Raw genomic sequence first — 14341 nt, 5'->3', positions numbered from 1 at the left:
CTGTGTATTTTACTTAAGTTAATATCAATGTACAGATGCAAGCACAGAATAGACTGAGATTTTAATGTAAGCAGCTTTGGGGGTTTGTCGGGTAAATATAAGGGGAAAAAGAATGGCTACGGAGCTGAGGAGAAATGCAAGGGAATATAATAATTCACAATGGACTGTAGGACGGAGGATAAGGAATACAGTGGAGTTTGGGCCTGGTAGGGATAGAAAGAAAGAGGACTACTATCCCAGTGTCATCTAAGAATTGTTGGAGTTGGAATACTGGCAGGAATGAATTGAAAAGATAGATGAGGGTGAAAGTGAGACAACTGAATTGTGAACATGGAAGGGTATAGTGTTTGATAATGATATAGCCTAAAGTATGACTGCAGGTGTGAGTGGATGATCGGGGGAAAGACACCATCATTGGCAGAGAGGAGGTCTTGCAAATGGGAGGCCATCTGTGTGGATACTGAAACCACAATAATTACTACAGGTGTAGTATTAGAGGTAATTACAATGAAAATCACAGTGTTCTCAGTGCGGTGCTCAGACTAGCAGTGCCAACAAGGCCTGACTACTTGTTAGAAATGCAAATTCTCAAGTCCCATCCAGGTCTACTGAATCAGAAACCCCGAGAATGGTGCTTCATCTGATGCACGATGAAGTTTAGGGACTACTTGTACTGTAGCACAGAAGATAAAAAAGTTAATTGTTTGGAGAAATAGCAAGGATTTCAATGAGGTAGCAGTCAAATCACACCTGAATTTATTGTAAGGTTAGGTGCAGGGGCCTTAAAATGAAAGGGAGCAGCATTTGTAAAGAAAAGCTAGACTCATAAAAGACCTCAAATAAGTTCAAGTGAAATTATGTAAATGTGTAAATTGTTAGCTATTAATATCAGAAAATTATGTCTTGCTAGGAAGGCATTGTTTCTTTAGGAATCCTGATAAAACATCACAGACATTTATTCATCTACTTCTAAGTCTACTGGTATTAGGCTCAGTAAGTGTAATTGCCTTGGCATACAAACATTTCCCACAATTTCTCAACACTTCTATGAAACACGGGAGAAATAGTTCTAAAGCACAGGTATTACAAAAAAATCGAAGAATGGAAGCCTGGCCCTTTAATGATATCACGGGGTCCCCATCGTGGAGAGTGTTTTCTACCAACACCCTGGCGCCTCCGGGGGCGGGGCTTGCGCCAAGCTGACGTCACTGCCGAGCGCCAGGCGCACTCCTTTGGCGGCGGATTCAAACATCCGGGCTGGGGTCCCCGGACCGAAGAAGTGTTCCTGTGGCTGCGTGGTTCCTGCTGTCCGCTCGGGTGTGAATTTCTGTGCGGTGCCTGGAGGATCTCGGTAGCTAAAGCGGCTGGTGCCGGAGGAAGAGAATGGCGCTCTCGACCACAGTCTCCCAGAGAAAGAAGATAAAACGGAAGGCTCCCCGGGGCTTTCTTAAGCGCGTCTTCAAGCGACAGAAGCCTCACCTTCGTCTAGAGACAAGTGTTGACTTGCTGGTGAGAGTCTGTCCCTTCTTTGGCTGGTTGGCAGTGGGGCAACGAAAGGTCGAGGAAATAAACCCCAGGCTTTATTTGGCCACCCCAGCTCTTTCAGGCCTACGTTGAAGGCGTTTCCAGCAATGAGCACGGCGGGTTTGCTCCAGTCTGGCTGGTCAGTTCATGTTCCTGACGCTTAGTTGTTCCGGGGCTCGCTGAAAGATAAATATCCGGACCTTTTTACGGGAGGCTATTAGCCACATCATCTTGAGAAAACTAACGTTAATTTCTGCTTTTGTCTTTTACATATCACTTTTCCAGATCACAGTCTGTGTACTTGCGAAAGGGATGAAAGATACAGTTAAAAAAAAATAAGTTTTGGAATTCAGGCTGGGTTATATTTATTTATCTCTTGTGAAAAAGGAATCACTGACATGGCTTTTAAATGTGTGCCTCCTTCCTCCCTTCCCCCCATTTTTACGTTGTTAACCAAAGATTTCCCTATTTCCCCCTGATCTAAGTTTACTTGTAAGCAGTATGCTTTCAACTGTGATTTTATTTTCCTAGACAGATAGAACACCCGTTAGTTGAGTTTTCTTCAAGGCAAGCCACTAACACTTGTTCATCTAATTCATAATTCCTGCAGCATAATGCTCACAACCAAAACCATTTGTAGTATTTCTGTCTTGAACTAAATTGAAAGTTTTTATGTTGAATGCCTGGAACATATATTCTTCTAGCAGAATAAACCCTTTTTCCCTAGGTTTAAACCTTTCTCCCTTTTGTCATACACAAGAGCTTTTTGAGTAAAGGAATCATCATCATCATAAGTGGGTACCTAATTTACAGGAAGTCAAGATAAAGAATTGTGGGTAGCCAGGACATAAAGCGTGGAGAATGTCTTCAGAATACATCATCTATCTGTTCTTAAGCTACATTGAGTTTTTTCAGCTCTGTAGCTTCCCCGAGTTCACTACTGCCTTCCCATCTGTTTGTTGCCTGCAAGTGCAGCGTTTCTCTATTTGCTAGACTACTATAGAATTGTCTTCAGTTTTCCATTATTTGGTCTTTGAAGCTAAAACGCTTTTTTTTTTTTTATCTTGGAAAAGTAGCCCTTCTAATATCTCCTGCCTTTCTTTTTTGTTCCTTTTTAGACTGAGAAAAGACAGTACAGTTGACCCTTGAATGATGCCATCCACCCCCCATAGTTGAAAATCCATGTATAACTTTGATTCTCCAAAGAATACTAAAAGCCTATTGTTAATTTAACTCTCCAAGAACTTAACTACTAATAGTCAATTGTTGAACAGAGCCTTACTGATAACATGATTGACACATATTTTATGTATGTATTATATACTGTATGCTTACAATAAAGTATGATAGACAAAAGGAAATGTTAAAATCCTAAGAGAAAACACATTTACAGTACTGTATTTTAAAAATATGTGTTTTTCAGTGGTCACCCTGCACATACAATTTTGAATGTCTCTCCTCCCCCAGTGGTGATAAAAATAGCATAAGTCAGCTGGATTAAATAAATTGATCTGCAGAACATTTTTAGGAATTTAGTCTGGAGTTTTCATTGGTGCTGGGATTCTAAATGGAAGGGGGGCAAATGTACCTCCTCCGAATATCTAAGAGATTCCCAGCTGGTGCAGATTATTTGGCAGAAATTTCTTAAGTAGTCAGAGTCCTCCCTTACCCATCTGTCTGCCTCAAAGTGACCCGTGGACAGGTGGGCTCTATTGTGGAGTGGGATCCAGGTGGTGTGGGAAAGAAGGGGAGGTGAAATTTCAAGCAGTTGCAGTGGTAGAGGAAAGGAAGTTCTTTCTGTTGGCAATTGTTCCTAGATTACATACTTGTCTTTGGCTTGTGTTGGTTCTCCCTCACTGTCTTTTATATGGCATCCATCACTTTGGTTTCTTTGCTTATAGTTTTCTGCTTGCTTTTGAGATTTTGTAATCTTATCCAGCAAGTGTCCTATGTCATCCATAAACTTTTCTACAATTGTGGTCAATTTTGATCTATTTTTTCTGAACTTTGATAGCAGTGATTACAGTTTAGTTATTGAGACTCTGACACTGTTCTAGAAGTTTCATATGTCCGTTTTGTCTCCCAGTATGGTATGCATCTGCTTGAGAATACGGAACCATACATATCTCCTTTTTGTCTCCCATTATCTTTAAAAGAAAACTAACCACTTTTTTTTTTTTCAGAATTTATTTTTAAATAATCTCTACATTAAGCGTGGAGCTAAAAGTTACAACCCCAAGATCAAGAGTTGCATGCTCCACCAACTGAGCACTGTCAGGAGCCCCAAAACCAACCTACTTTTATGCTGTCTTTTGTATATAGTATTTCTTCTCCCTGAAGATGTCCTCACTCTACTTGGCAAACTCCCAGTTTCAAAATCCATTTCAAATGCCAGCCACTTCCTGAGTCCTCTTTAATCTTAGGACCAGCTTTATCTTTCTGTATTGTCTATGGTCACATGTTTGTCTTTAATTTCATATAGGTTTGGTTCTCTCATTGGATGGGAACTTTAAATTGGGAACTTTTTGTATTCTTAGTGTTTGGCATAATATTTTTAATATTATGAGTATACAATTAGTGTTGGGAATGCATGGTAAGTAATGTAGGTTGATTATTATGTATAACATTTTACTCATAATGTCTTTGTGTTATTTCATGTTCTTCACTGGCTTTTGTTGTTTTATTTTATGCCTTATTTGATTGTACATCCCCAGGGCCAATACTGGTGAGTACATCTATTAATCTGAATAAATTGTTCAGCTTTCTCATGGGTTAGTTGTTTTTCATATTTCTCATTGAGTAACACTGTGCATTACTCTGGATGCTTATGGTTTGTGTCAAATTGAAAAGTGCTATCATAAAGGGAGAAGGAATCAGGCTGGCCCAGTCTTTTGGCCAATAGATACTGTCAAGGAGTGGATATTTCTTTGTAAATGATCTTTTGATTTACCTTTCAAGCAAACTGACTTTTTTCCCCAAGTAAATTTTTGATGGAATGGCCATTTTCAAGTTTGAGTGACTTGCTGAACACCTTAAAATTTATTTTTGTTATGACCATTTTAATTTAAACCTTAGTGCATTTGAGTGGCACCACTCAGTTGACTGTTATATGACATAGGATTAGTTTGCTTAAAAAAATTCTGTAACATTAAAAAAAGTAATATTTGTCTCATAAGGAGGAAAGATAGGTTAATAGGGTGAACCAAATCTCAAAACTTTTTTTTTTTTTTTGCCTTTTCATTTTGTCGAAAGAAGTATAGTTGATGCACAACTTAGTGATTCAACAAGTGTGTATGCTCTACTCACCGTAGGTGTAGCTACCATCTGTCACCATACAACGTGTTTACAGTACATTGACTATATTCTTTTATTCCCATGACTTGTTCATTCCAGTGATTTATTCATTCCATAACTGGAAGCCTGTATCTCCTATATACCTCTTCACCCATTTTCCAATCCCCCCCCATTCCTCTCCCCTCTGACATCCATCAGTTCTCTAAAACAGAGTGTGATTCATTTGGGGTTGACTAAAAATTTTTTTTTGCCTAATTTGTGGAGAGAGGGATATTTTTTCCATGCAATAATTGTTGACTACTTTATGAGTGTATATGTATGTGTGTGTATAAATTGCTAAAGATCACTGAGGATACAATGTTGGAGAAATTAGACATAATTCTTACCCTTGTATAGTACTTTGAGGAAGACAGGTGAGAAATTGCTGCATAATTTATGTAGTGTGTGCAGTGATTAAGAATTTCAGGGTGCATAACCTTACATATTGGGGATAGTTGGACTTTTCAGAGAAGTCTACAAACTAGTAGGATGCCTGTAGGCAAGGCTATATTTGAATACAAAAGAAGTTCAAAACACTGTAGAACTGTAAGCTGAGAATGGTGAGAGATGAAACTGGAAGTCAAGTCAAATGGGGTTTAGTATTAAGGAATTTATCCTGGACATATCTGGAAGCTATTATATCTTTAGAAGTAGGAAATCTAGATTAACAGGAAATTGTGCCATATTATGGAATGTTTTTGCTGCAGAAGGAAATGGGATGTCATTAGAAGTTTAAAAAAGAATTGAATGACATGCATTATGTAAAGAATCATAATTGGGTGCTTTAGCCTGGAGTTCTTGTGAGATTTAAAGAAGACAGTGCATCAAAAAAGTACCAAAGGAATAACTCCTTCCATAGATTCTTTATCTCATTAAATTCAAATTCCCAAACTCCTATTTTTTCCAAATATCACTAAAATATTCTTAAACATCTAAAACCACCTTCTAAAGATTTCTGTATAATATTTAAATTTAAAACACCACATTTTCTAGTTATTTAATGTTTAGTGAACTCTGGGGGAGTGGTTGTGTCAGTATACAAGATTAGTGAATATTAGATGCATATTATACTGCAAAGAGCCTATAATAGTATATAACTGACCAGTATATTAAAGATATTATCTAATTGTATCTAATGATTAATATTTATTAATACTTATCTGATTATGTTATCTATTTTAATTTCTTTAAAGAGCCTTAAAGATTATTAGTAGTAGATACAATTATTTTGATATGTTGGATGACAAGTAACTTGACCTGTGTGTGTGTGTGTGTGTGTGTGTGTATATATACACACTTTTCAGTAAACTTTTAATATTTCAATTATTAACATTTTAAAAAATGTTTATTTGTTTTTGAGAGAGAGGTAGAGAGCAAGCAGGGGAGGGGCAGAAAGAGAGGGAGACAGAATCCCACGCAGGTTCCACGCTGTCAGCATAGAGCTGGATGTGGGGCTCGAATTCACGAACCCCTGAGATCATGAACTAAACTGAAATCAAGAGTTGGACTCTTAACCAACTGAGCCACCCAGGTACCCCTAACATGTTTTTGAATAGATATTTCGAATTAAATATCTGATTAAAATATCTTAAGCCCTTGGATTACAGAATGAGAGATGATTAGGTTTAAATATAGTTGTTTGATACTTTTGATTTTAAATTTTTGGGAAATTCCATTTCAATTTAAATTTATTTGGAATTAGAAGAGAGAATATTTGCTACTTAATAGAATCGTACATAAACTTTGTAATTATGCTTTACAATAAAGGTCTCTGGCCTTTGGTCAGGCTTCTATATAGCCTTGTTTCATGTATTGCAATAACAGTCTTTTTGGTATTGAATTTAAGTTGGACTTAAATTGAATTCTGTGTTACTTTAAATACAAATGAATTGACTTAATACTAGTAAATATGACATTAAATTTTGGAATCTTATTTTTAAAAACTATTATTTCAGAGTATCAGTGTCTGCGTTTAAAAACCCTTTTGAATTTTCTCTTTATAGGTGCACCTGAATTGTTTACTGTTTGTTCATCGTTTAGCAGAAGAGTCCAGGATGAATGCTTTTGAGAGTAAGTGTGGAGTCATTAAAAAGGAGCACGTACAGGCTGCAGCAAAGGTAAACTCTGACTTGCTTTACTTGTGCAAGAATTAACTTAAAAAATATCCTCTAGTGTATCCCTTCTAGTGGATTTGATTTCCTTATTCAGCTTTGTTGACTGAATTTCTGCTTGGCTTTTTTTTTTTTTTTCCCCTCCAATTATGCTGGGATCCCAGTAGAGTTAACAAGAGTTGGCATGAACCAGGCCCAGAATCCAACCGGTTATCAGTTGCTCCTCCAGCGGTGCAACATTGGCCTAGGTACACGGTAGCCTAGGCAGCCGCCTCCAGTGGAGGGGTGCTTTTTATGTTAATAGGTTTTAATTATGGAGTTAGATTTTCTTTTTCTATATGTTTATATTGTGCATTTCTGATTGAAAGATTCATGGCCACCGCTTTATCATTTTTAGGGAAAAATGAATGTTTGGCTGCTAATCTGTGTGATTTATAGTAGGCTATATATAGTTGAGAAGGTTTATCACCTTGCAATTTATGAAAACTTCATGATTATTTAAAATTTTTCTAATTATTTGGTTTTCTAACTTTGGGATTCAAATGACTTATGAATCAAATCACCAATATAAACAGAGAGGATTGCTTCTTATTGGTATTTCTATGTAATGTAAACGTATGATGCCTAGGGTGGTTTTTTTCCCCAAATATATTCCCAAAATCATTATTTTCATTTGATGTCAGTAGTTGCCCCATCATAAAATGCTTTGGGGGTCAAATAAATTTAGATGACATACTATATCTTTTTGAGTAGTCACAATATTATATACACAACTTGTTTCTATAATAGTATGCAAGAAATTAGCAACCACGGTTGACTGGGGGATGTGGGAGAAAGACTTAATTTTTGACAGTCTACCTCTTGGTAGACTTGTTTAATGTTCCTTTTATTTTGAAATTATTATAGACTCACCAAAGGTACAAAAATAATAGAGTTCCCATGTACCTTTTATCCAGTTTCCCACAGTGCTATCATCTTTATGTAACTGTAGTTATATAAGTTATAAAAGCTTATGAGATACAACAAGAAACTTGTTGAACTCTGTTTAACTTAGTATTTTAAAGATTTGAGTATATAACATACTCAGCATTTTGAGTATATCATACTTTCTTTTGTGGTGCTAACAGATAGAACCAAAGAAGTTACTGGCTTGGGATATAGACCTACTTGGTGGCCTCTGTGGAAGCTTAAAAATTTGCACAGCCTGATATTTTTTATGGGCTTTCGATTATCTTATATTCCAATACACTTCTAGACTATTAAAGTCAATACAAGTATTTTTCTACAGGTGAAAAGCAAGGCTTTAAGGGCTAGAAAAATGTATGTGTACATTTTAAATTTATAGTTTGTTTTTATTAATTAAAGGTGTACTTACCTGTAAGTAGGTAAGTCCTTTAAAATTTTTTTTGGATATATTCTGGTTTAATGCTTCCTGTCTTTTACAGCTAAAGATCTAATTTTATTTTTTCACGGACTATATGTTTTGAAAATTGTCTAATGAGCGTTTTAGCATAAGATGAGTAGTCTTAGTCTCTAAATTGATATAATTCCAGCTCAAATATAAGAAATTTGGTGTTGCAGTGGATTTGTATTGCTTTATAGTTGTTAAATGCATGATTTATAATAGGATTTTTGACTTTTGGAACATTCTTTAACTCCCTGGATTACTAAATTGTCTACTAACCTCAAGTTGGGAGCCATTAATTTGGGTGCATTTGGCTTACATTCGAAGAAATTGACATTCAGAAGTGACTTTAAAATCCAGTTTTGAGAATTGCATGTTTTACATTTTTTGAGAGAAGTCTAGGACCATTATAAGGCAAAAGATTCCGTAATCACCTTCCAAATTGTTTATTACAAATTCAGACTCTTGCATATTATACACATAGGATGATTTAACATTTTTTTGAGGAATTCCATTTTATTTGCCTTGGATATAATAAGAATCTTCATTTTTTTCCCCTCTCACAGGTAATTCTAAAGAAGAGCAGAGGTTAGAAGTCAAAGAACCATTTTTGAAAATTATATGATGTATTATTTTAGGTGGTAACAAATCCTGAAAGCACTTTTTACATATCAGCTAAATTGTGTATTAAAATATTGGCTAGCTGCAGAATGTGTGTGTTTGCCTATTTTTTTACTGATATTGGAATATCTCTAACACCTAGGACTGTATAACTTTTTTTTTTTTTAAGGAATTGTTTTATTCCCTTTAAGTGGCCTCATTTTACTTCCACTTTATTGGTATTGCAAATGTTTTACATAATAAAATTAGCATTTTATTATATAAAGTAGTTTGAAGAGTTGTGAGTCTTAGAATTAAGTTTATATGGATTTAGATTTAATTACAATTAACTATGGAATCAATTTCATTTTTAAAGAAAGAAAATGTGCAATCAACCTCTGTACATTTTAACACTGATTTTAACTTTTTAATGCCTTCACATAAGAAAGGTAATTTTTACTTTACACTATTAATGACATTTCTCAACTGAAAATATCAGTAAGTTATTTTCAAACCCTCTCTCTTTCTAAACCAAAAAAAATAACAGCAAACTTATTTTCTTTAAACAGATTTAATAGATAGGTGTTTCATTTTCTCTAAAGAATCCTTTAGAAGTTTCTTGTGTATCATCTGATAGTTATTTTTAACTTTTTATTTTGAAATAATTATAGATTGCAGTATGAAGTTGCAAAGATAATACAGAGAGGTCCCCATGTACTTTATACTAGTTTTTTGCCAATGGTTACATCTTCAATATTGAAGTATGATAATCAAAACCAGGAATTTGATATTAGCATAGTGTGGGTATAATTCTGTACCATTTTATCATATGTAGATTTGTGTAACCACCACTACAGTCAAGATACAGAATTATCTCATTACCAGAAAGTTCTCGTTCATGCTATCCTTTTTTTTATTAAAATTTTTTTAATTTTTTATTTTATTTTTTGAGAGAGTGCAAGCAGAGGAGGGGCAGAGAGAGAAGCAGACACAGAATCCAAAGCAGACTCCAGGCTCCGAGCTCTTGGCAGAGAGCCTGATGGTGGGACTCGAATCCATGAATGTGAGATCATGACCTGAGCTACAGTCAGATGCTCAACTGACTGAGCCACCCAGGCACCTCCATCCTGTCCTTTTATACTTACACCTAGCCTCCTATGGACACCCCGCCCCTCCAATCCCTAAGCCATGGTAATCACTAATCTCTTCTTCATCTCTATGATTTTGTCATCTTGATGGAATCATACAGGCAATGACTTTTGGGTATTTTTTTTTATTTAGCATAACTTCCTTGAGATCCATCCAAGTTGCTGCATGTATCAGTTCCTTTTTATTAGTCCTAGTCTGTGGTAATTATGTACCGCAGTTTGTGCAGCTATTCACCCATTGTAGGGCACTTTGATCATTTCCAGTTTCTGGCTATTAAAAGTAAAGCTGCTATGAACCAATGTGTACAAGTTTTTATACAGATAGAAGTTTTCATTTCTCTGGGATAAATGCCCAGGAGTGTGATTGCTAGGTTGAATGCTAAGTTTGTTTAATTTTTAAAAAAGAAATGGCTAAACTGTTTTCCAGAATGGCTGTACCATTTTATATTCTCATCCATTTATGAGAGATCCAGTTTCTTCACATTCTCATAAACATTTGGTATTGTTATTTTTTATTTTAGGTTCTGATGGAAGTGTCTCATGGTTTTTTCCATTTCCCTAATGATACTGCACGTATTTTCATATGTTTATTTCTCATCTATTTTTTTCTTTGGTAAAATGTTTCTTCATTTCTTTTGACTATTTTCTACTTGGATTTTTTTTTCAATGTTGAATCCTGAGAATTCTTTATTCTAGGTATGGGTCATTTGTCAGATAATGTGGTGCAATATTTTCTGTTGCTTTTTACCCTCTTAGGGTCTTTTAAAGATCAACAGTTTTTTTGTTTTTGTTTTTTTTAATATTTATCCATTTATATTGAGAGAGTCTGAATGGGGGAAGGACAGAGAGAGGGGTAGAGAGAGAATTCCAGGCAGGCTCTTTGCAGAATAAACACAGCAGAGCCCAGCGCTGGGTTTATTCTCTTTCTCCCGTACCTGTGAGATCATGACCTGAGCTGAAATCAAGAGTTGGATTCTAAACTGACTGAGCCACCCAGGCACCTAAACAATTTCTACTTTTGATGAATTCTGACTTAATTGGATTACCCCTGCCTTTTCATGGTATTGTTGTAATGTTGAAAGACTCTTTACCAAGACCTCGGTCCTGAAGATTTTCTTCTATGTTATTTTTTTTGCAAGTTTTATAGTTTGTTTTACATTTAATTTCTGATGTAGTTTGAGTTAATTTTTGTATGAGGTTTAGGTCAAGATTTAATTTTTTGTCTGTAGATGTTATTTCGGCACCATTATTTTGAAAAGACTGTATTTTCTCCATTCCTTTGCACTTTTGTCACAAATCTGTTGGCCATTCTTGTGTGGGCTGATCCTGAGTTCTCTATTCCATTAATTTGTCTCAGTCTTTCCACCAATAACACATAGTCTTTATTACTGTGGCCATATAATCAGTCTTGAAATCAGCTAGAGTGATTCCTCTCACATGATTCTTGTTCAGAATTATTTTGGCTCGTGCTCGCTTTGGCAGCACATAGTAAACTTGGAACGATACAGAGAAGATTAGCATGGCCCCTGCACAACGATGACATGCGGGTTCATGAAGTGTTCCATATTTTTAAATGGCTATCTGAATTTAAGACTTGAATGCTTGTTGAAAACCGGTAAAAAAAATTTTTTTTGGCTCTTCTAGTTCCTTTGCCTTTTCATATAAATTTTAGAATGATTTCATTTGTATCTACAAGAAAAAAAAATCTTGCCAGAATTTTGATAGGAATTGGATTAAACCTGTGTATCAATTTGTGGAGACTTGGCATCTTTACTATGTTGAATGTTCCAATCCATGGATATGGAATGTCTCTCTGTTTATTTACACCTTTGATTTCTTCATCATTGTGTTATAGATGTCACTATTATTTCCTTTCTGTTTAGAGAACTTCCTTCTGTCATTCTTTTAGGGTAGGTCTGTTGGTGACAAATTTTCTTTGAATGTCTTTTTTTACATTTTTAAAATGTTTTATTTATTTTTGAGAGAGAGAGAATGAGTGGAAAGGGACAAAGAGAGAGGGATCTACAAAATCTGAATCAGGCTCCAGGCTCTGCACTGCCAACACAGAGCCCAACACGGGGCTTGAACTCCCAAACAACAAGATCCTGACCTGAGCTGAAGTTTATCTTAGAAGCTTAAATGACTGAGCCACCCAGGCACTCTTTGAATGTCTTAGGATGTGATTTCTTCATCATTCCTGAAGCATATTTTCACTGGATAGAGAATTCTGGTTTGACTGTTCTTTTGTGCTTGAAAAATGGTCTATCATTTCCTTTTGGCTTATATACTCTTTGATGAAAAAAAAAAACAACCCTGTAATTAATGAATTGTTTCTTTGGTTACTTTTAAGAATTTTCTTTCTTGTTATATTTTAGAAGTTTGATACAATGTACTTTGGCATGGATGTCTTTGCATATATCCTATTTGGAGGTCATTCTGGGAATCTGTTTTTCTGCCACATTTGGGAAATTCTCAGCCATTACTTTTTTGAGTACTTTTTAGCTTCACCTTTTTTTCTCTTCTGGGTATTTAATGACATAAATGTAAGGTGTTTTTTGTTTTTTGGTTTTTTTTTTTTTTTAAGTTCCGTAAATTCCTGAGGCCTTTTCTTGGGGGAGGAAGGAATGTCTGCTTTCTCTGTTCAGATTGAATAATTTCTATGTTCCGTCTTCAAATTCACTGCTTATTTCTTCTATTTCCCCATTCTACTGTTGATTCATTGAGTTTTTTTTTTCCAGTTATTAAACTTTATAGTTCTCAAAGACTTTCCCACATCTAGATCACCAGTTAATCATTTTGTTATTGCCCTTACTCTCTTCCTCCGTCATACGTGGCTATTTGAACTCAGGAGAGGGCCAACTTCTTCCTCGGCAGATCAGTTGCTTCTGCTGCAGCATCTTTTATTGTTACCTCTAACTGCTTTGGCTCTTCAACACTCTTTGCATCTAGAAGTTTCCTGAATTCTCTTGAATGTCTGTATCTTATCTCTTCAATTTTGGTTTATACCTTTTCATATTTTATTATTTTAACAGAGTTGAAGAAGGGAAAGTCTGTGTGTGTGTGTGTGTGTGTGTGTGTGTGGTTGGTCTTGAACATAAAGCCTCATGAACTCTTAGTTCAACATAAATAAAATTTAATAAGTTAATACTTCTAAAGAATTAATGAGCCAAGATTTCAACATCTTATTTGCAATATAAATACACCTTTTTAACGTAAAATTATGTTAAATATGAGGATAAATTATAGATCAATATTAAGATTTTTCATAAGAATGTGTAGATTGTTAAACCATGCAACTATAATAATTAATGCTGAAGAGTTCTGTAAATGTATGTAATACCAAAATCTCATTTTTCACCTGACTTTAAGAACTAGATTAGGGGATATTGGATCCAGGACAACTAGAATTAATGTATTCAGAGTTAATATTTAAGATTTTTTAAAAGTGAGGTTTTCTCTTGTGCTTGCTTTGGCAGCACATATACCAAAATAGGAATAATACAGAGATTAGCTTGGCCCTACTCAAGAGTGACATGCAAGTTTGTGAAACATTCCATATTTTAAAATAAGGAGATTTTCTTATCTTTTCTGTTTCTTATAGAATGACAGATGGACATAATATTGCAGGTAGGCCCACTACCACTTCCTGAAAAGCCTTTCAAATAATCTGGACTTATATTCTCTATATTAGGCTTCTATATGCAATTTTTCTACCTCACCCAACTTCTAAGTATGAAAACTTCTAGGAGAGTGGGCTAAGATTAAGCTTCAATTGAGGGGCAAGATAGGATTCTTTTTTTTTTTTTTAAATATTTTTATTTATTTCTAGGAGAGAGAGAGAGAGAGAGACAGCGTGAGCAGGGGAGGGTCAGAAAGAGAGGGAGACACAGACTCTGAAACAGGCTCCAGGCTCTGAGCTGGCAGTCATCACAGAGCCCGACGCGGGGCTCGAACCCACGAAGCGCGAGATCGTGACCTAAGCGAAAGTCGGACACTTAACCGACTAAGCCACCCTGGCGCCCAGGCAAGATAGGATTCTAATTGTGTGTTTGAAGAAGCTTAGAGGTTTTTGCCCCATCATTACCTCCCATGATACTGCTACCTGTAGGAAAATAAAGACAAAAAGAAGTGTGTGTGCGTGCGTGCTGTGTGCGCAACCTGGGGAGTAGGGTGGAATGAGGGTTATTGGTAGAGGTACGAGTGAGTAGAGGCAGGGGATA

The 14341-nt window shown here is 35.7% G+C and overlaps 1 protein-coding gene and 2 non-coding genes across 3 annotated transcripts; all 3 read left to right on the top strand.

The window, feature by feature from the left end:
• The first annotated feature begins 1225 nt into the window (after positions 1-1225).
• Positions 1226-9084, top strand: CENPW (centromere protein W). Its single transcript, XM_077779411.1, has 3 exons — positions 1226-1509; positions 6861-6974; positions 8940-9084. Exons 1-3 carry the CDS (start codon positions 1384-1386, stop codon positions 8964-8966), a joined length of 267 nt encoding a protein of 88 aa, XP_077635537.1. The 5' UTR covers positions 1226-1383; the 3' UTR covers positions 8967-9084.
• Positions 9085-11589: 2505 nt separating this feature from the next.
• Positions 11590-11692, top strand: LOC144244189 (U6 spliceosomal RNA). Its single transcript, XR_013338862.1, has one exon. It is a non-coding gene; the product is annotated as a U6 spliceosomal RNA (small nuclear RNA).
• Positions 11693-13581: 1889 nt separating this feature from the next.
• Positions 13582-13684, top strand: LOC144244190 (U6 spliceosomal RNA). The gene has a single exon (XR_013338863.1). It is a non-coding gene; the product is annotated as a U6 spliceosomal RNA (small nuclear RNA).
• Positions 13685-14341: the final 657 nt, after the last annotated feature.

This window comes from Crocuta crocuta, unplaced genomic scaffold (genome assembly GCF_008692635.1).
Source record: "Crocuta crocuta isolate KB4526 unplaced genomic scaffold, BGI_CrCroc_1.0 scaffold914, whole genome shotgun sequence".
Lineage (NCBI taxonomy): Eukaryota > Metazoa > Chordata > Mammalia > Carnivora > Hyaenidae > Crocuta > Crocuta crocuta.
The sequence above is the reverse complement of the archived record's forward strand: the minus strand, read 5'-3'. Positions and strand labels throughout refer to the sequence as shown.